The sequence below is a fragment of the Erigeron canadensis genome, chromosome 1 (genome assembly GCF_010389155.1).
Source record: "Erigeron canadensis isolate Cc75 chromosome 1, C_canadensis_v1, whole genome shotgun sequence".
In the NCBI taxonomy this organism is placed as follows: domain Eukaryota; kingdom Viridiplantae; phylum Streptophyta; class Magnoliopsida; order Asterales; family Asteraceae; genus Erigeron; species Erigeron canadensis.
In genome coordinates, this window is record NC_057761.1 from 38,374,720 (window position 1) to 38,398,582 (window position 23,863).

At 33.9% G+C, this 23,863-nt stretch overlaps 1 protein-coding gene across 2 annotated transcripts; it reads left to right on the forward strand.

Annotated features, from left to right (window-relative positions):
- The first annotated feature begins 18,723 nt into the window (after positions 1-18,723).
- On the forward strand, positions 18,724-23,126 carry LOC122595398 (G-type lectin S-receptor-like serine/threonine-protein kinase At4g27290). 2 transcript variants are annotated; one of them, XM_043767859.1, is made up of 8 exons: positions 18,724-18,825; positions 19,663-20,886; positions 21,050-21,193; positions 21,529-21,686; positions 21,764-21,974; positions 22,072-22,312; positions 22,409-22,559; positions 22,661-23,126. In XM_043767859.1, exons 1-8 carry the CDS (start codon positions 18,762-18,764, stop codon positions 22,946-22,948), a joined length of 2,481 nt encoding a protein of 826 aa, XP_043623794.1. In that variant the 5' UTR covers positions 18,724-18,761; the 3' UTR covers positions 22,949-23,126. The 2 variants fall into 2 exon arrangements, with proteins under 2 accessions (XP_043623794.1, XP_043623720.1); XM_043767785.1 differs by having other exon boundaries at positions 19,663-20,882; positions 21,010-21,193.
- The last annotated feature ends 737 nt before the right edge of the window (positions 23,127-23,863 follow it).

Genomic DNA, 23,863 nt, shown 5'->3' on the forward strand with positions numbered 1-23,863 from the left:
CAAAAATCCCCAACCAAAAACCTAAATAACAAATATACCCAATTTTATCTTTCAAATACACATATTTACCCATCTTTATTTATTTCATCATATAGATTATATATCATGACTATTATACCCTTTTCTTTTTAGACACTTCTATCTTTCAACTAATTTCATATAAGGCCGGTGCTTATAGGGTGTCCCCCACGCGTCCCAAGGCCCCGGAGACGCTCCTCCCCTATTGAATCCCTGCGTCCTTTCTTCTGCGTCCCTCCAAAACTTCTTCACGTAGAACACTGATGGACGCTCCTTGTGGGCCAGCAATCACGTTTCATCCAACTAAAAAAAAAAAAATTTTTTTTTGAATGTTTCGAATTTGTAGTCTTCAATGGCTACTTTTGTGGTCGTCTTCTTCCTTTTAAATTGAACAAAGCCCTATAAAAAAAACAAACCAAATCTCCAATTTCTTCACATATTGCAGCCGAAAATCAACACCCAAAATCCTTTACATACAACCAAACCATGCCTACAAAAAAAACCCAAAATCAACACAAAAACAAGAATGTTGGCGATGACATGATTCAAAATCTTCTTGACTTCCCTCCACCACCATCACCGGCAATGTCGAGCTCGAACCCACAAGGTCAATCTTCCAACTCCCAATTCCCACTCAACTACGGTTCACCATCGTATAATGTCAACCCGTATTCTACTTCGTTTTACAATAATCTTGGGTACAACCCGATCGAGGGTATAAATAGCGCCAACAATATTTTGTTATTGCAACAATGGCAAGCTGCTCAAATGATGCAACACGCAGCAGCCACGGCAACACCACCACCACCACAACAGCAACCGATTCCCGTTGACGACGAAGCGGAAACTGAAAGAGTGGGAACTAGTGTCGCTTCTGCCACTCCTGTAGAAGACAAAATCGCAAAACCGGCAAAGCGATTGATGAAAAAAGGCAAGGAGGTGGCAGAAAAGAAGAAGTGGAGCGAAAACGAATGTGTGATATTGACTAGGAGTTGGGTGCATGCTACCGAGGACGCCATCAAAGGGAATGAGTAAACGGAAAACGTGTTTTGGACAACAATTGAGAGGTTGTTTAACACCGCATCAAAAGAAGGTTACCGTAACATAAGTCAACTTCATGGCAAATAGAACAAAATCAAAGCCGGTTGTAAGAATTTCGGGGCTGTGTTTAAAAGGTTAGTGACGAAGGACGTCAAAGCGGGGCGGACGAGAAGCATATTTATGATGTCGTCCATGAACAATACAAGCGGGAGTATGGGCCGAGTAGATTTGCGTTTGAGAAGTGTTGGTAAATCCTAAGAGGTTTTCCAACGTTTTGGAATGACCACGGGACACAAAAGCAAGTGGCGTGGGTGGATTTGGGTGACGACGGTGATTCGGGGACACAAAACCCGATTGTTGACGACTTGTTTGGAGATGACCCATTAAGACACCATTGGGGCGTAATGTTAGCAGAAAGTTTTCCCAAAGTTCTGATGCAGGTTCTAGTAGATCATCAACCGGGTCAGAGGCGCTACTGAAGCTAGACAAGATGCTCATGTTACAGAGGGAATCGCTACAGAATACAGAGGAAGATCGGATGAAGTTTGAAGAGGATCGGAAGGCAAGGAAAGCTTCTCATCGCAGGAAGGAAGTTATGGATGTGTTTAACTTTCTTCAGAACCCGGTGCCCACAGATATGCCTAGGAAGCAATTGAAAGCGCTTCTTAATTATCGTAAGTTTTGATGGATGAGTATGGGGATGCGTTTCTAGAGATGGGTGGCAGTGACGACGAGAATGAGAGTGACGAGTAGTTCTTTATTATGTTATTGTGTTGTTTTTGTTATGTTTTAAAATAAATTGTCGTTATGAACAATCGTTATGTTTTTTTAATTTTGTTGTAACTTTTTTTAATTAAGTGTGGTGTGGTTTAATAATAAAATGTGTTTTTTCAATTAATTAAGTGTGTTTTAATGTTAAATATATATAAAGTTATAAAAAATGTTAAAAGAATTGATAATGTGGCGAAGAAGTTCTCAAGAAGCTGTCCTTATAGGCAGTGAGCGTCCAGAGAAGAGTCCTGAAAAATGTGATGCTGACGTGGCAAGCAAGAAGTCCTGAGGACGGCCTGCCTATAAGCACAGGCCTAACAAATCTACTGAGCAAGACTCCAAGTCCAGAAACAACAAAAAGAGAACCATCAAAATAAATTGGATCCATTAACCTCTAAAAAACCAATACACATGTATACCACCTGCAAGGCTGCAACTAGTATACCATAAAATCCAATGAACAATAATGTAACATTAACGCAAATCAAAATGCATTAATAACTTAACAATAATGCAAATCAAAGTTCTTCACTTTTGAAACTAAATGTTTACAGCAACATCGATTTATCAAAAGACAAAATTACTACAAACCTAAATACTTAATTTTGGAAGGTTTAATTCTAAATTCTTATTCCATGAGCTTAGACCTTCTTATCTCTTCCCTTGAAAAATCAAATAAAAAGTTAGGATTCTAAAATTACAAAGATATTTAAAAACGAGATATTAAATTCAATTAACCTTTTACTAGTGGACATGCCACATTGATTAGAACTTTGAGAAGCCGAATTCTTGCATTTTTTTTGCATGCTGTCCATACTCACTACACCTTTGACATCTATGTCTTTTTTTTGGCTCATCATGTGGTACAATTCGGTTCTTTCTTGGTCATCCAGGCGGACGTTTGATCGTAGGTGGGTATATCATCTCCTGCGTTTCTATCTGAACCCACTGATCTTTTGTAGGAATCGTAGCAATTTTGAGAGCATACGCCTTCTTATAATTGTCAACTATGAAATACGGGTCAACATATTTTTCCCAATTATTATCTCGTATGGAAGTAATGAAAGCTGCTGTGTGAACACACGGAAGACCTTTAACTTGCCAAACCCGACAAGAGCATTTTTTTTCTCATCTAGTATAACCTCCCATCGTTCAAGACTCTTCTAAAATCAATGACATTTGAAAATCTTGAATTCACCTTCATTATTGAGGTTTTCTTGACATTCGAGTAAGTTTCACCTTCACAATTCAGTCTCTCGTCTTCAATGTCTGAACTTAAATGGTTGTGATAACTTTCTTCACTTGGACAATTATCATAATCATCATCTTCATGTTCACCAATAACTTCATCTTGACCCCTGTACAAATCATGTTACTACTTGAATTATGTTCAGAGAGTTCACCGTATTATAAAATAAGAGAATATATATTTTTGTACCTTTTTTGTAACTCATTATCTTCAAGATTAGTATTATCTGTTGTTACAAAAATGGTCACTTCTTTCTCTTTGTCATACATGCTAAGCATCACCTTGAAGTTCTCATCGGAATCCAACATAATATAGGATTGATCTTCCGCATACTTGTCGATAAAGAGAATGAAGAAAGGTGAATCTCTCTTTGATGCATATCGGTTTCTGACGCAGCGAGAAAAAGAGATAAACAGTTGAAATCTGTTGATTCTAAGAATACCCAGGAACAATTTTTCTAAATTTCGTTGATTCAAAGAGAATACCGAAAATTAGGAAATTTCACACACTAAACACACACATGTGTATAGGGAGGAAAGAAAACTTTTCATATCATTATCAAAACTATTGAATAACAAAAACTTGATCTCAATTTATAGATGGGAATCATGAAAAAAGAAACCGAAATAATTAATACACTAAATTAAATACATAGGATATTAAAGAGTCTAATAATAATAAAATAAAATTCTAGTTTTTTCTTTATCAATCTAGATGCTTCCGCATCATTCTCCCCCGCTTCGAAAAGAACTCGACCTCGAGTTTTCCTTCAGATCAAGCCACCCGGGTTGAAGGGGATATCGGATCGTTTCCTTTCTTTAAACTCGGTTTCAAACCTCATCCATTTAGCTTGTTCATGTTGTTGTAGACTTTTTGTCTCCACCTGTCGTTCCACTACAATTTGATGGTTTTCCAATTCTCTTTTACATATCCTAATTATTAATTTCCGAACAAGAGGTCGTTTGTGCTCTTTGTTTGTTTTCTCTCTTGAAGTTGACAATATATCACTTAATTTAGATCCTTTATTTGATGATTGAAACCTCATCATAAGCAATGATTTATTCAGATCTTTTACAAAAACATTTTGATGCCCTTGTTGATAGTCAGATTCAAAGCCCAAGTCACCAAATATAATTACACCTTCTTCAACAAACTGCAGTAACTTCAAAAAATCGTATCTCCTTGCATAAAACTCCAATCGAAAATCTCAATAGTCAGATTGTGCACCAATGAGTCTTGGATCACATATCCAAAATTCACGGCGATCCAACGGTGAACGAATCCGTGATGCCTGTTTTCCCATAACTGCGCAAACATGGACGAACCTAAACGGATTTTTGGGTAATATTCGAATTGTCAAGTAATCTTCTTTGTCAATCTTATCATCAAATGAACAACCATCAGACCCAAACCAAAAATACCAATTTTCATCCTTGTATTCATCATACATGGGTGGATAATCATAGATTAAACCATTACTTGAAGACATCTTGATCAGGATATTCGACTCTGATACCAAACTGACGCAGCGAGAGAAAGAGATAAACAATTGAAACCTGTTGAATCTAAGAATACCCAAGAACAACTCTTCTAAATTTCGTTGATTCAAAGAGAATACCGAAAATTAGGAAATTTCACACACTAAACACACACATGTGTATAGGGAGGAAAGAAAACTTTTCATATCATTATCAAAACTATTGAATAACAAAAACTTGATCCCAATTTATAGATGGGAATCATGAAAAAAGAAACCGAAATAATTAATACACTAAATTAAATACGTAGGATATTAAAGAGTCGAAAAATAAAAAAAATTCTAGATTTTTTCCTTATCAATCTAGATGTTTCCGCATCAGTTTCTCACCTCTTCATTAAGATCCTCGAGGGTGTATGAGCATGTATCCATGAAGATAGATTTTTGAAACCCAAAGCAATATCATTACTTCAGTGAGTTCTTGGCTAACCGAAAGTAGCCTCCGTATTTTAACTTTAGCTTGTATTTTGATGCAATTGGTCTGTTAATAAATTATCTAAACCGTTTAGTTCATACAAAACAAATATAATTACATAAGAATATAATGACATATCATACTCGAGTATCGGCGAATCAGTCATGTTTTCCCATCTTGGTTTTGAGAAAATAGAAATCTAAAGAATCATCCATCTAAATATCACTCTGCACAAGAAATAAGGATAGTATATTATGTACCAATAACCTTCTCAGAATTCATTAATATAATGATAAAAGAACCACTAATTGTTTGACTAAAATATATTAAGTACTAATAAACATGATATTCTTATATGAATTCAATCATCTCATAACAAAAATACAAAGCATCTCTAATCTGTCGCTATAAATTACTATTATTCTTGAAACTTTAGATGGAAATTTACATCACTCATTAGCACATGATTCAAGTTTTCACTTTCCGTAGCAAAAAAAAAGGAAAAAAAAACCATCACGATATGAGAAATAAGGATAGAATAATATTTTATCAAACAAGAAAACAAGATACTTACAAGCGGGATGTAGGTCTGTAAAGAAAAAGGAACCAATGAGTAATGATACAGAAGTTAGAGAGACTGTTTAATAAGTACACTAATAGGCAGGATTTTTTATTTTGGCACCCAATTAGTAGCGGGGTACAATTGTCAGATCCATGCTGAAGTATATAATTGGGTATATTTGTTATTTAGGTTTTTAATTAAGGATTTTTGTAATTTTGAATGTATAATTAGGGATATATGCAATTATCCCAATTCTATTAGAAACATCTTTTTTCTTAAAAAAAAATTCTGGATTTGTTTCCATCCCCTAAATATACTTATTAAATATATGGATAGTCTAGATTGATAGTAATAATCAATGGAATTTTTTTTAATATCAAACGTCTCGTTTCCTTTTTACTTAATAAACTTAATAGTTAAAAATTTAATAATTAAGTCAAATTTCATTTTATTTTTTTTACTTATAAACAAAAATAATCGTTAATTATTTACTCTTTACTCAATACATACAAATATTATTAATACATTCAACACCCAATTATTAATACTTAGTGACTAAAAAGGGGAAACGGACACTTATGATTTAAAATGTAATGTAATTATTGAAACTATTCTAATCTCATATGAAATTCCACCATCGATTTTGTACGAGTAACATATAAAATGAAAAGATTCATTAAAACTTCTTTCACTAGGTATCAAAACTAAATCAAATAAAATATTTTACTTTTCAATTTTTGGTTAATCACACGGATAGCTCAAGATTTTCTCAAGTTCAACTAACCTAACTTTATATTTTAAAAGTTGTGGATTAATTAAATTGAAAATCTTAACTTTTTTTTAATTATAATATAAGTAAATATGTTTTTAACTTATCATTGGAATATTTTAAAAACTATGCCAATAGTCTTACTGTTCAATTCATATTTCATCATAGGCCTAATTTTCTAAAAATAAACAAACATTGGATATGCTCAAATTTGCTCCGTTAAAATTTTCTTATGAATAATTTGTACACCACTAAATTTTAACCGCACGACACCAAATACGTTTTAAGGTGTTGTACAGTACAATCATGTTATGCATATTTGTTGGTGTATGGTAAAAAAAATAGTGGTGTAGAAATCATCACCCTATATTAGACATAACACGTGTGAGCATGGTCTTTTTAAACCACAAAAAAATTGATGGAGCATATTCAAATTTTATTTCTTTTACACAAGAAATCAAATGTATGATATATTAATATAAAGATATAGACATAATCAATTGTACAATAACTTTTACTCGCATCTATTTACATCAAGTACATGTATATGCATAATGTACAATTATCAGTCAGTCAGTGATTGTTATAGTTGGATAAAAAATGTAGTGGATATATCATTACGCATTTTACAATACTTTTCAAACACAGTACTGATATTTTCAAGTGGATTGTAATTAAGATAGTGACATAAGGACCTTGATTAAACCTTTCTTTATCAGGCATATAAAAGAATGTAAACACCTTTATTATTAAGTTTAATAGGCGATTCATTTTGCGCATTTTCCGGATGAGAAGAATGATAATATGATTAATATCTTCATAAATGCGAAAGGACACTTCTTCACAGGAATACAATAGTACACTACCGTTTCAAACACGTAATGATATTTTTTTCAATTGGATTGAACTTACTAGGAATATCATTGAACCAAAATGAACATCATCCATTACTATAATAGTTAGATTGGTGCCTACGCAATGCAGCGGCGATAACGCCGACGGTGATGGTGTTGTTATTAATGTAAAAGTAATTTCATTGCGGTCGAAAATGTGATGAATTGTTGTGTGGGATATGAAAGGTGGGAGGAGGGAGAAGAATTTTGAGTTAGGGTTTTTGCTATGTGTTTTTGTGTGAGGAAGAGATATAGGTTGTATTAAGATGGAGGGTAAATACGTCATTTCAGGTTTTTAAAATTAAGGAGGGGATGTGAGTTTATTTTATAAAGGAGTATAGATAATAAATAAAAAAAATTGGACGAAGCAAGCAATTTCCACGATTTTTAATTATATTCATTAAAAAAATTTACCTATTTAAAAAAAATTTAATCTCTTTTATCATGTTTAAACTATGATTTTTTTTTGAACAACGAATTAGTAATTAGTAGTTAGTATTCGAAACACCATAGTGACATCTAACTGGGGAGTATGCTGTGCTCGAACCCCAGGACTCTCGAAACCTCCCCCCCCCCTAATAATCCACTCCTACAAATGTAGGAAGCGAGATTCGAACCCTGGTAGATTTTTCCAAAGTTAAAGGCCACCAACCATTGACATTTAAACTATTATTCTTATAAGTTAACAAATCTCTCTATATAACTAAGAGAAGATAGGATTTTTCCTACGTAACGTTTCTCTTTTCGTGCCAACTAGGCTTTTTGTTTAGGTGTCATTTTCTAATAATTTTAATGTTTTATATATATATTAACATTTAAATTTTTTAATGCTCATGTGGCACTTCATTTGCCACGTCATTATTTGACTATGTGGACATTTGTTTTTTTTAAACTATATTAAATAGCAAATAAAAAAGCCAAATACAAGATTAGAGCTCATTACCTCTAACTTTTAATATTATGCACAAACCAATTGATCTAACTTAATATTTGTTTATATTTTGCAAACTACGGTAGATATTTATTGAATATTAAAACTAATTAAAAGATATTGATAATATATTGTCGATCTTTATAACTTATCTCTTTCTATTTTTCTTTGTATTTTAATTATCTTTATACGTGGAATATAATATACTTTAATATAATATCTGGTAGTCTGCTTTGTTTACCAACTATACTTTAATATAATATAAAACTAGATATATTGATAATTGCATTTGATATTTTACTAAGCGATTATATTATCAATATTAATTAGATATTTACTTTATCAATTTCATACATATATTTTTGATATTTTAATCTATATTTGTAACTTATCTCTATATAACTAAGATTCCGTATTTTGATAATATATGAGCGCAAAGATGTTTATATATGCTTTAAAGCGCGTGTTTTTATTATTTCAATAATAATTATCAGTGTTTAAATGAGATTGTTTATTAAATTATATTTAATATACATAGATCATAGAAAAAGAATTTTTTGATTTATAAATATTTACATTTCATTAGTCATTCTTTAACATATTTGATAAGTATATATTATATATTTATAAATTATAATTTTATTATTTGCATCAGTTGTAAATTGACTATTTTCTTATATTATCATAAATTATGAATAATTATGTAATTATCTGATAATTTTAATTTATGTGTTCAGTCAGTCCCTTATAACGTGCGAGTTTAATTTAGTTTATTATTTAAACTAAGGGCATATTTAACCAAGTTTCTTAAAATGTGGTAAGTTTTCTCTTTGTATAAAGTGCCTACGTAATTAATTTAGAAGATATCATAGAATCTATCTAGCTATGCTATTATACCATACGTATAAGTTATCATCAATACATATAAAATATTACATATAATTTCATAAAGTTTATGTTATAAATAATATTTAAGATATGACTTTTTTATTAACATGGATTAATGGGTACTATAGCTCTGTTTTTGTATATTTGTAGATTATTATTATTATTATTTATTTATTTTCTATTTTTTTTAATAATAAAAATACTTTCATTAGAAATTCATAGGATTTTACAAGAAATTAGTAGGAAGCCGAGATACTATTTATTATTATTATTTTAACTTCATTGATTTTGGGGCTTAAAGAATTACTCATTCATAACAAGGATAACAAGGATGTTGTCTTTCATAATTTGAACTATTTTATTACTTTTTGAAAGTCTAATTGATATGTTTAATTATATGATCAAATTTGTTAAATTTAATTTGATGGATTTATATTTTGTATTTTTTATATGGGGAAGTGATTTTTCTACTTAATCTACTACAAATAATTAAATTTTACAAATTTGATCAAAAGCGTAAAATAGTCATATACCTTCCTGATTAAATGTTATGACTTTTAAATTTTATGGTATATAAATGTTTAAACTTAAATTTTATGGTTTATACATCAAATAGGTCTATGTAACACCCCGAGCTAGGGCTCGAGTAAGAGAACAGGTTAAACCATAAAACGCAAGTGTCAGCTTAAAAGCTGAGTAAGAGAACATGTTAGTACAAAACAAGGATTGTCAATTAAAATATTTTAATAAAGAATATATCTCACACATATGTATAGGCACAATTACACAGTTCCATGTAAACAACATCATAAGGATATATAATCCTATAAAGTGCCTAGCAATCTTTATTATTCCACGTTACAACACAATTTCCACGTTCCACGATATCCACGTATAGTTATGCCAATGTAGTCAACAATAAAGATTTGTGTGTAGGCGGTCATATGACCTTACAAGAACCTCACACCCGACATGATGGGTAACCTTTCGGGGTCCATCGGCATAGTTATGGATAAGCATAACCAAATCCATGAGCAAACCGTTTCCGCACGTATGGTGGTCAATCACTCCACCCGGTATACTCTTTCCACGATGATTGAGTCACACGGGAAGCATGTACATTGCCCCTGAGTGATCCACGTACACAAGAGTCCATTGGGCTAATGTGGGTTAAGCTTAACACTTTTCCACGTTGTGCTCGAGGCTTAAACACACTATAAATTCCTCGTTAACACACGATAAATCCTCGTTACATTATTAGCGCCCTTAACGTGTTTCGTGACATGGCAACTTAAATAGTTCTAGTGTACTGTATGTACAAGCCAACAACAAACAACTATCACACAACAAATCATTTATCACAAGCATAAATACATAATCATGCATAAAATGTCCACAAGTAACCCCCCCCCCCTCCTCCATAAATATCCCATACCAACATACGCATAAGATAGTTAAAATATCATAAAAGGGGAAGTTATCATCAAATTTATGTTTTGTTGTGTCTCTCATGTGTTAAAAGTAAATTATTTTACCTCTCGGAGCTTCTTAGTCAACAAATAATGTATTATCGTGCTTGGTATGTGTTCCCAACAACCTAGACCGAACATTTGATCAAAATATAAGTAATAGACATAAAACAATTATTTAGTGATTATGATTAGAATAGCTTCGAAACACCATTAGCTCACATAAACAACTTCTCTACAAAATCTAGACGAATTCAGCATTACGGGTCTATCAATAACCAACTTTTACACAAATCATTACCCAAACAATCAACAAACTGTTATGACACAGTAAATATAGCTCTTGTATCTAACCATAGCCATTGGAATCATCTCAATACGATTCTTCATTAATTTTCTATGAATTTTTGAAGATTGACTTGTTGAACTCGTCTCGAATCTGACCACTTTTAGAAATCAATGTTTTCGGACAATTACAAAGCAAAATCAGAGAAAACTTTCTTCTAGACGAATTTAAGAGACATATAGACCTTTTCAGAAATATAAGGTTCGACTTCTGTAGATTTATAATGAACAAGTTATGATGTTTTCAAAACAGATGAAATTTCAGCTCTACAAAACCCTTGTTTTCAAGCAATTCAAACATCAAACGTAATCAACACCTCAACCACGACTTTTGAACACAAAAATAAATTAGATTAAGGGTCTATTGATGCAATGAAATCATCAAGTATCTCCCGATTGATTTGCAGATCAACGGTTAACATATTAGGTCACCGTATCTACGAAAACGAGTGAATTCAATAACAAACAACCATCTATGATCAAGACCAGGTGAGACACTCATATTAAACACATGTTATCATCAAAATACCATCAATATGACGTTCGTACCTGTAGGGAATCATCACAGCCCAATCGATTGAAATAAAGGTTACCGAATGACCCGAAATCACCGTTTATATCAATTAAACGTATTTAATCAACCACCAATCAAGAAACCCAGGTATGAACGAATTAATAGAATGAAAAATAATTATATTGAACAAATATTTCGATCTTATACCTTAATGGATGAATATGGAATCGAAATCAAACCTTAGATCGCTCCGAATCAACCCGAAATCATTGATTCTAACAACAAAACGTATTCAATTGATTAAGACCTAATATGAACGAATTGAATAGATTAATATGATCAAAATATCAGTAGGGATTACAATCCTTACCTTAAAGATGATCAAAGATTCGATATAATAGCGTTTAATCACTCCGAGTTCACCCGAAATCAAAGAAATTTAAGCCTAAGAGATGAAGGGAGGCACACCTTGAAAACACACACTAATCCCTGGAGCAAACGAAGGATTAGGGCTTCATAATCCCCTAAAAACTGTCCACCCTTAATGCCAAATTACTAAAGTGCCCCTATTTTAAATTTAACGACCGTTAGGGCTCAAACTAACGAACCGGGAACTCAAATGACAGAACGAGCACTCTAATAACTAACCAACAACTAAAATAGCTTATTATGACTATTAATAACTAATTAAAGCATCACATTTACCATCCAAGCTTTTACAGCTAGTTACCTAAGCATTTAAGCAACTAACGTCGTCACAGTCAACTAACGGTCAAAGTCAACAAAATGAATAATAGAGTTCGGGATGTTACAAGGCATAACCGACTTCCATGTATGCACTACTATCCTAACTAAACAATATATAAATGACAATCAAGTACAAAATAAATCCAACGTGTCACTCAATCCATCAATCATTCGATCACATAATCAAACACGTAACCACATAAAAGTACATTTTCCAGCCCGAATCTCAAATGAGTAGGGAGATACGAAAATCACCTTGATCGGCAAAATAAGTTAAGATCAAATCAAGATAACATTATAAACGTTCAACGTCCACCACGTGCCCACAACCTATCATTAAGTACAATACATGTATCAATTATATATATTATTCATTTCAAAAAACCCTAATTAGGGTTAAGGTGGTGTTCAACTGTTCAAGGCTTTATGTAGTTCCCGAGGCCCGACAAGTTAATAAAGGAGTCAAGAAATTATTTGCAACTATTTTAAAGTCGTCCAAGAATCGTTTTGTGTTCACAAGTCATTATTATCACACTTATATATACACAGTTTAAGTTTAGTCGAAATCTTCTTTGAGTTTCAAAAGTGTCCCATGACCTTGGAAAGGCAATCGGGGTTCTCAAAATTCATTAGTATGGTCGAGGGATACCCAGAAGGAAACCTGACTCGAACCTAAGAGATTGGAGGTCAAATTAGCAAAACAGAAAAGTGGTTGATTCCTTGCACCGTAAGCTACGACTACTACCACCGTAACCTACGGTGGCACAAAGTCGCCCAGCTTAAGCTACGACCAAACTGGCGTAAGCTACGGTAGCCTAGAAGCTAAGGATTTGGCGTCTCAAGCAAGCAATCCCATCATAGACAGAGGAGTTTTGGGTTAAAATTTTCAGGAGCATCGTCTATTACGGTAAAGGAATCGTACAAGACGCCAAGAGGTTTCCTTCAGCGTAAGCTACACCCATCAATGGCGTGCCAGACGCCAAGCCACCATGAACCAGCGTAGGTTACGCCCTAGGTGGGCATAAGAGACGCCAAATAGAAGGGAAATCGAGCAGCAGTAGGGATGAACTGAAAAATCGACCCAACACCATATTTTTCATAACTTAGCAACCTAAATCGACTCGAGGGGTTGTGGGACTTGTTTCGAAGCAGCAATGAGCATTTATAAACATAAATTCACTCACCACAACTCGAATTTCCATTTCAAAATGTCCAAATCATCCTCAAAAATCAGTTTAGATCCATTTTAACTCAAAAACCCTAATTTTATTCCAAGAAACCCTAAACCCTACACCCATTTTGACATAATTTGACCCATTTTAACAAAACCCACATCAAAACTTAACCTTAACATAAATTTGCATTCCAAATTTCGGTTTGACTTGATTAACCTAATTTGGCCTTTTGACCCGATTTCGACCCAGGTGTGTTTGTTCTTGACTAGAAACATGTTAATAAGTTATAAATGATGAAGTTAAGACTACTTAAACTTACCAAAATCATTTCCAAGAGCCAAATTCCAAATTTAAGCTAATTAATGAGTTTTCTTGCGCCTTTGAACACCAAATTTTTTGATATGATTAATTTATGATGATAAAGATGATGTTTCTATCATTAATCTAACCTAACAACCTTAATTGTCACAAGAATTAAATGAGAGAGAGATGAGTTTGTGAGTGTAGCATTTAGTTAGAGAGAGAATGAGATGGATGGATGAATGAGTGAATGGAATGGATGGGGATTGAGTGGAGATAGGGTTGGGTTGCTTTAGTGGGTCATGGGTCATGGTTTAAATAAATGGGTTGACCCATCATCAATTCTAGTTAATTAACAAGTCGTCAAGTATCGTTTCACATAATAAGTTAGTTAATCGGCCCGTCAAACATATTGCTCATCATAAATTCATGAAATGCACTTAATTATATCATTTATTAAAGTCGTTAGTCAAGCAACATGGTTTGGATCATTGGTAAACACCATGACCTCTGAAGGGTTCGATCCTCATCCCATGCAAAGGTTGGAGGGCCTTTTCCACCATTTAAGTAGAAACTGGAAGCAGTCTCTCTACTTAGGTAGAGGTAAGGTTTGCCTACATCATAACCTCCCCCATACACCGTCGAGATAGTGGGGCTCAAAACCCGCAAAAGGCGGCATTGACCAGTTTCTTTCTTTCTTTCTTTTATTAAAGTCGTTAGTCAAATTAGATATCAAGTCAATTGGGTCAAAAGCACGGATGTTACATAAACTTTAATATAATATAACTAGAGTGGTGCCCGCGCGTTGCAGCGGCGACGGTCTATAACGCGTTAGATGTCGTAACGGTTTATAGCATTCAGGTCACTTTCATGAGATGCGTCAAGGCAACATTTAATCGTATCTATCATTCTAAAAATAAATCACGGATTAGGTGCAAGAATTAATGAAATAATTGAGTGCAAAAACTAAACATGAAAAATAACCAATTATATGAAATATACAATTGTAGGGAAGGAGGTCATGACAGTTTAAAAAATAAATAATCAAAGATTAAAATTTAATACGAATATAAAAAAAGACATAATTGGTTAGTAATTTCGTGAGTTATAAAAAAGTAATTATTGTTTAATGATATAACATATGACAATTAAGATGTTTTTTCTTATCTATAACAATACTTTCAGCAATAATTTAAGAGTTGAATGGAGTTTTTTTTTTATTTTTATCACAATAGGGTTTCTAGGTAATTGTGGATTTTTTTTAAAGGGTAATATTGAAATTTCAGGGATAAGATATGTGAAGGTAGTATAGATGTAACACCCGCCACTTTGACCGGTCAACGCTAGTGAACTCGTGTGTGATGTAACTGTAATAAAGACTAAAAAGAAAAGAGGCAAAAATGAAAAATAGACAGAATAAGACTAATTCGTGGAGTAATAGTCTAAAAGAGGCAAAAATGAAAAATAGACAGAATAAGACTAATTCGTGGAGTAATAGTCTAAAAGAGGCAAAAGTGGATAATATACAGAATAAGACTAATTCACTGGGTATTAGTTTATAAGTGATGGAATCTGAAACCAGCCCCACCCCCGTTATCTTTGACTTAATTCCCACCTCTCATTCTTTTCCTTATCTCTTATTCTTACACACACACACACACTCTCTCTCCATTCTCCCTTAATCTCAAGAACACACACACAAAATACACACTAATCATTTCTCTTCATAAATTTCGGATCTAAGGCTCTAGCAAACATCAAAATGTTAGAAAATTGTTAAATATCATTTCCCTTATCTTCAAACTTCAAGTAATATGGGTATAAATTAGTGTTCTTCATCTTTAAAGCTCCAAATCCGAATCTGAAGCTCCAGGTTGTTTTGGTAAGTTACATTTCACTAAAATCCATCATTTTATGTTTATTATCATGTTTCTAGTCAAACCCAAGTGTTCATGAGTCAAATTGCAAGTCAAAAATGAAGTGGGTCAAAGTTAGGGTTACAAAATGGGTAATTTAAGTCAAATTCAGATTTAAGCTAAAAATGATTGTTTTGTATCAATTTTTGAAGTGGGTTATGTTTAAATATGTTCATACAAGCTGCAAAAATGAGTTCCAAACCTCCAAGAACCGATTATATGCCATTTAGGGTTTTGTCAAAAGTCAAAATGGGTCAAGAAGAATTGTGCACAAATTTGACTTCTTAAATTGAATTGGTGATATGGGTTATGTTTTGTTATGTCTAACTATGAGTATCAATGGATAAATTAAGTTTTGCTTCTTCACAAATCGGATCAATTGACAAAACTAGAGTTTGTGGAGTGTTTGGTTACAAGGTTATAGCTAGTTGGAAAGTGTATAGGCTTGTTTTGAAAACGCCATAACTAGTTCGTTAGAGATCTTTAAGAGTCAAACCTTATTGCTGGGGTCAATTGTAATGTGTTGTGATGATTTTAGTAGGTTGAGATTGTTGAGGAGCTCGGGATACTAAGTTACTTTCTTGCTTACCTTCGCAATCCTTAAGCGGCTAAGGTGAGTTCCGTAGCTCCCTACTCAATTGAGATTCGGGCTGAAAAGTGTACATACGTGCTTGTTTGATTTTGGTTGATTGATTAATGACTTATTGCTTGTTGTTGATTTTTTGAGTGATTGTTGGATGGTGTACGCATATGATTGTGACATTGTGATTATTAGGATAGTCGTACATACATGGAAGTTGGTTATGCCTTCAAAGGGTTGTTAGATGTGGTGGGAAGGCTGCGGGTGACCCTATATATAAGCATCTAGGACTTGCAAAATCCTCCGAAATGTATGTACGTGTTGTTCAGTGGGAATGAATGGACTTGTGATTGGTTGATGTACTTCCAAGTGTTTTTACACTTGAGAACATGCTTTCGTACTTAATGATTGATTGATGTACTTCCAAGTGTTTTACACTTGAAAACATGCTTTGCACTTATTTATTGATTGGCTTGAGTTATGATTTGTCTTATTGCTTGATTGGTAGTTAGATTGATTTGTTGACGGTATAACCTATTGTTGTTGGATTATGTGTTTGGTTTGGATTAATGTGATTATTTAGGATAGATGTACATACATGGAAGTCGACTTTGCTTTCAAAAGGTTTGAGATGTGGTGGGAAGGCTGCGGGTGACCCTGTATACAAACATCAAGGACCATTTGAAAGCAAGCCCTCTTAAGTGTATGTATGTATAGTTTGGTTAGATGGTTGGATTGATGGAGGACTATTGGTGAAATTGTGATAGAGGCAACACACTTGAGCGTTTGACATGGATATTGGCTAGTTTGTTGGTCTTTGTGGTAAACTAAGGCTTGGGGCTGTTCGGGGAAATGCATTTGGGATTGCATTAGTTGGTTGTTCATGAGACATAAGGCAGGTTGTTGAACCGTAAGGCCACTATGGCAAGTTGTTGAACTATAAGGCCACGAATGGTTACTAAAGGCAGGTTGTTGAACCGTAAGGCCACACTATGAGTACTTTGGACTTTGGCATGCATATCATACGCATTTGACATTGGCATGCATATCATACGCATCACGACATTGACATGCATTGTTGGATATTTTAGTGTAATTGGGTTAACTTGTTTGATCAGTATTGTCATAATAATACATCATATAGGATTGGTGGTGCAGAGTGCACGCTTATTTGAATTTATTATGACCTTAGGGGCGAAACCCCTAAGGTACGGGGGTCCGGGGGCAGCGCCCCTGGGAGTGGGGTCCAAGGGGCGGCAGCCCCTGGCGGGGTCCAAGGGGCAGAGCCCCTGGCTGGGGTCGAGCTTGAGGGACCAAATGTGGCAACTCGAAATTCCTAGCAATAACTGCCTTTTTGTTGATAAAAGGATATCCCGTAACAAGATTTCTGGTCATTCTCTTTTCTTTTTTCTTTCTGGTTCTTTTCTCTCAAATAATAAACACACAGAACGTTCTTAATTATCTGAATTGTATCCGATTGAATAGTTTGGGTGAACCGCCAAATTGATTCAATCTGAAAGTGATTACACGCCTTTCAGAGTTTGATTATATCCGGTTATCTGTTCGTTATTCACGAATTTCCCCAACATGCATATCATACGCATTTGACATTGACATGCATACGATTCCTATTTGGCTTTGGCATTATATGTGTTTACCATTACACGCTTGTTTATATTGTGAAATCTTGATGTGTTGATAGTGTGGCACGTGAAGGCTACTGGTATGCTTGATCGTCCTTATATGTACTGTGATTATTGACGGTGGCTTCATGAGATCCACCACTACGAACTCACCAACCTAGTGTTGACTTTGTTTAGTGCACTTTTCAGGTATTCATGTGAAGTTGGAGTATTGATTGGCTACTTGTCGTTTCTGCTAGAGCTTGGACTGGGACTTTCATGGATCCGTGGTCCGTTGTATGTTTAGGGTTCATGTTTAGCACTTATGAAATTAGTTGTAATGACCCGTTTCATTTCTCATTCATGACTTCTTGTTTACTTTGTATCTTGCACGTTAAATGTTGGTTTGGATTCACCGAATCCTTTATTTTCATGTAGTTTATGTTCTACGATAATCCCACTGTGTGCTATATAATTTCAATAATGTTTCGGGCTCTAGCCCGGGGTGTTACAATAAATTAAAAAGATAAATTAGACAATTCAAAGATAGAGAGTTGAATGGATGAGGGGTAGTTTGTTTATATATAGAGTATATATATAGATATAGATAGATATAGATGAAATATAAATTTAAATATTATTAGTTAATCCATTCATCGTGTGCGAATTGAATTGAATAATAATACTATCTAACAATATAATTTTTTTTTTTGGTCAAGGAAATTCTACTTTCAAAGAAACAAGATTTCCAAATCCACATGACCACATTTATAGCAGGGACCAAAGCTCCAGCTGGACCGTCATGGCACATAGCCACATATGTTGGATCGTCAAGTCAAAATTCATCAACCGTCATTGTACATATTTTTTCAAACTGCTGAAAATATCATCATCTACTCGTACATATACACACACTATTATATTCATTATATATATATACACGTATACATATATATTCAAACTGAAGAAACTATATAGCTATAGTAACTCAAAATAGCGTATAATTTTTATTTTTTTTTATGTTAATATCGATGACGGCCACAATTCTGGTTATTTGTTACTGCATACTTCTATTTCATTCAGGTATATCTCTTATAATTGATTTGGTATTGGGATGGATGTCAAAGTAGGATTCTTGCCTTTTATGTGTGAAGTTCATACTTTATTCCTACGGAAACATATATAATTTTGTTACTATTATTATTATTAATATATTTATGGGACTGCTAGAAGCATGGGAGAAGCATGCTTACCTCTCACAAACTCCCCTCATGAAAATCACATGTTTAAATATAAAATCTCTCCTCCCTAAAAATGGAAGCATCCTGCTAGAAACATACTAGTTAACCCCTATATTTATATGTTGTTTTCATTTTGATTAAATATATATATTATGTTAGTATAAACTTATGATAAATCATAACATCATAGTTATTCAAATGTCTAATATAGTATTTGTCCTGTTTGGTTTCAACACCTTTGGTGTTATTGCCTTGATATTGTGCAGCTTCTGAAACGGGTTCAGAAATTCATTCAGTTTTAACAGGTTACTTACATACAAAGCACCGGACTAAAGTTTCTTTCATACAATAGTAGCTGGTCACAAGTTACATACACACACAGATACTTTTCCCATAATAATTCCCCAATTCTTAAGGCCCAAAACATTGTATTTAGTAGAATCGGGTTTGCTATTCAAAATGGGGTAGCGGCGCAACTTGTTGCCATGACTACCTGCCATTGTAATGTAATGACTTTCTGCGTTTTATATATATAAAAATAAGTGTATGTAACAAAAAAAAAAGTTATTGTATAATGTTTCAAAGAATACATTCTACTTTTACTATCACACACAATAAGCGTTATGTGGCCCGGAGACGTTTTTACTATTCTCAGGTGCTCTACTTGTTCACTTGTCAGATTCTAAAGCAGTAGACAGCATTTCTGCAAATCAAGCTTTCAAAGATGATGGCAATACAATTGTTTCTGACAATGGGATGTTCAAATTAGGATTTTTTAGTCCTGGAAAATCCAAGTATCGGTACTTGGGGATATGGTATAATAAGGTATCAGTTTGTACTCCCATATGGGTTGCAAACCGGGAGACGCCGATTGCTGATAAAACAGGCATGTTCATACTCAGTCAGGAAGGAAACCTGATTATTTTGGCAGATGGTGGAAACACTAAAATCTGGTCATCCAATTCGACATCATCATTGGCTATCAATAATCCAGTTGCTCGGATTATGGACATTGGAAATCTTGTTCTTCTGGATTATAGTAGCACCAATAATAATCAAAACTACCCGATTTGGCAGAGTTTTGATTACATGGGTGACACATTTATAGCAGGGATGAAAATTGGAAAGGATTTAAAAACAGGGTTAGAGTGGTCCATGACATCTTGGAAGAGCCCTGATGATCCTTCTCCGGGCCAATATGTATATTGGGTAGACACAAATGGATATCCACAAACGTTTGGGAGGAGAGGTAAGGATTTGCGATGGAGAATTGGACCATGGAATGGTCTCGGAAATAGTGGCCTTCCTAGTGACACTCCAAATCCATTTTACACAATGGAATTTGTTGTTAATCAGGAAGAAATATATTATAAATTTGAACTTAAAACTTCAGCTATTCAACGTATACAATTGACATGGGATGGAAAGTTACTGCAATTGCAATGGATAGAGAGACTGCAACAGTGGGTGGTGTATACGGATGTTGGAGTAGACAATTTTAATCGTTATGCAGTATGCGGTCCTTATGGAAGCAATAACATCAATAGGCGTGGTCTTTGTAGCTGTTTGAGGGGTTTTGAACCCAGACTTCCTGATGAATGGGAAGCATCAGATTGGTCCAGTGGATGTCAACGCAAAAGGCCTTTAGATTGTGCAAGTGGAGATGGCTTTCAGAAAATATCAGGAGTGAAACTTCCAGACACACGGCATTCATGGTACGATGTGAACATGACCTTAGGTGAATGCGAGATAGCTTGCAGAAGAAAATGCAATTGTACAGCTTATGCAAATTTAGATATTAGGGGAAGTGGGTGTTTGTTGTGGTTTGATGAGCTTATGGACATCAGAGAATATGATGTAAAGCACAATCTTTACATAAGATTGGCCGCCTCTGAATTTGTAGGTACTCGCCTTTTGATCTGATATTGTTTTCCTAATCTCACTCTATTAGAGCTTTAGAACTCTTTCGTTTTCTGAGTCATTTTACGTTAATTTTTGAGTTAGTTTAACATCTATCCATTTGTAGCGAAATCATACTGAATTTCATGACTCTTCGTTATTGGAAGGAAATAATATATCGCAATTTAGTTACAAGAGGAAGAAAAAAGTACTCACAGTAGTACTTCTCTCAATTACCTCAGCTGCGCTGTTAGTGTTGCTTGCAGTCGCGTACGCTTACAAGAAGAAAAGACCTTACATGAAACGAAGAGGTAACAAAGTTTAGTTTAAATGCTTCTAGAAATGAATCAATAGTAATCAAGGTTGTAAAACTCAGTTGGCGGTACTTAATTGAGAGGGTCGGCTACATAGTAGTGATTATTGGCCTAAGTGAGGAGTACTTAGATAGGAGTATTTAAATATGAATACAAAAGTTATTTACAAAGGTTGTTTGAATTTTGACCAAACCATGATTTTGGCTGATTCAGCCTTGTAGCGAGTAATGATTACTCAGGCTTGTAGAGTGAGTTTTACAACACTGAGAAACCGACTATAACTTTTGGCTCATTCTTGTAATGAAGAAAAAATTAATATGTTGTAATTGTAGGAATCTGGAATGCACATGATAAAAAGAATAGCAGTGTTCAGATGGAAGATACTGATGATGACTTGCCCTTTTTAAGCCTGTATGAAATAGCAAAGGCTACTGATAACTTTAGTATCAATAACAAGATTGGAGAAGGTGGCTTTGGTCTTGTTTACAAGGTAACTTTATTAGCCATGTTAGAAAAAGCAACGACTATCAGTATCATGAATAATCAAAAGTTTCATATAAATCTCAGGGTGTGTTGGAAGGAGGACGAGAGGTAGCTGTGAAAAGGCTCTCTGAATCATCCAAGCAAGGGCATGATGAATTCAAGAATGAAATCATGTGTATTGCCAAACTTCAGCACCGAAATCTTGTTAAGATTCTCGGATATTGCATTCATGAAAATGAAATGATTTTGATTTATGAATACATGGTTAACAAAAGCTTGGACTCAATTCTGTTTGGTATAGCTCTCGATCTCTCTCTCTATGATTTCACATTTATACTTTCACACTTGTGGTATTATATCCTTAACCAAGCAGTAGTTCTTTTTGGGATCAGATGAAACCAGAAGCTCAATGCTTGACTGGCCTCGCCGGTTTCAAATTATCCATGGGATGGCTCGAGCTATTCTATATCTACATCAAGATTCCCGCCTCCAAATTATTCATAGAGATCTCAAAGCAGGCAATATTCTGTTAGATGCTGACATGAACCCAAAGATCTCTGACTTTGGTCTTGCTAGAAAGTTTTTCGGGTCTGATACTACTTTGACCAAAACGAAAAAAATTGTGGGAACATAGTAAGATTCTGAAACCATCGTTTATTAGATTAATTTTGCAGTTAATTCTCTATAATGAAAAAATAAACCAAAACCCCATATGCAACTTTGCTGCAGCGGTTACATTTCTCCAGAGTATGCAGTACATGGGAAATTCTCCACAAAGTCAGATGTATTTAGCTTTGGTGTTTTGGTATTGGAGATAGTGAGTGGTAAAAAAAACACGGGATTCTCTCACCAAGATCACAGTGACAACCTTCTTGGACATGTACGTACATATAACTGATATACTGTAGTAGATTTAAAAACCAAACTATTGTCTTTGTGTATGTGTGTTACTTATATCATGATATGTTTGGACTCATTTAGGCATGGAGACTCTACAAAGAAAACAGGTCAATTGAACTCACGAGTGCGTCTGTGCGTGACTCATGCATCGTATCTGAAGTATTGCGATCAATACATGTTGGGCTATTATGTGTACAACATCATGCAGAAGATAGACCAACTATGATGTCGGTGATTCTGATGCTGATCAGCGAGGGCGTTTTGCCTGAACCTCAACAACCTGCCTTTTTCACAGGAGAAAGGCATGACGAAATTCTGTCCGTGTCATCCGCTGATGAATACATGATAACACAATTGTTTGCTCGATAGAACGCACATGTTAATGTCAAATATGTATATATCCGCAACATTTTGTTAGTAGTAACTAATTTCGACCTAGTTGAAGCATGTGGTTTTCCGGAATTCCAAACTAGATATCCATACAAATTTCAAATGGGTTAAGAGTATACACATATGTTGTTTATATAAATCTCTTTTTTTTTTTTAAGTACTGTGTTGTTTCACATCTAATTTTGGCAGAAATAATTATCATATGTTAATTTTTTTAGCAGAAAAATTATCATATGTTAATTCTTTAATATATAAAATACATGAGAGACAATCGTTTATTAATTATTACAAAATTTTAAAAAAATTGTAAGTAAATTGTTTTTACTCGAATTAATTATGACTCACTTTTTTTCATTGTTATCATGATGTCTTCTTTGTTTGAGGTTGTAACTTGTAAACCCTATAGGAATGTTACATTTATATGGGAAAACATATTGTAAAAAACCTAGGCAACATTATTATTCAATTCGATTCATCTAACTTTGTTTTGTCGATTAATCTGTATATTCAAATAAATATTATGTTTAAAATAAACAGTAGTTTAAAAAGTTAAAAACTTGATGACGATATATTTATTTATATACTTATTAAGTCTTTTAATAGTAATTTAATTATAAGTAAATTATAATTTGATAAAGTTAAAGATATCAATAGTTAAAAAGTCATTAGTGCAACTTTTTTTTTTTTTTGTATATAAGGTATAGATAAAAACAAAAGAGTTAATTGTAAGACTGGTTCATGTGGTTTGTATACTTTTGCAATGGGTCCCTTTTTGACTTTCTTTGCAACGAGATCTTTATTTTGACTATTTTTTGCAAAGTTTGTCCTTTTTTGACGGATCCGCTACAAGGGGTTGTTAAGTAAGCACGTAACAGACACGTGCAGGAACATTTA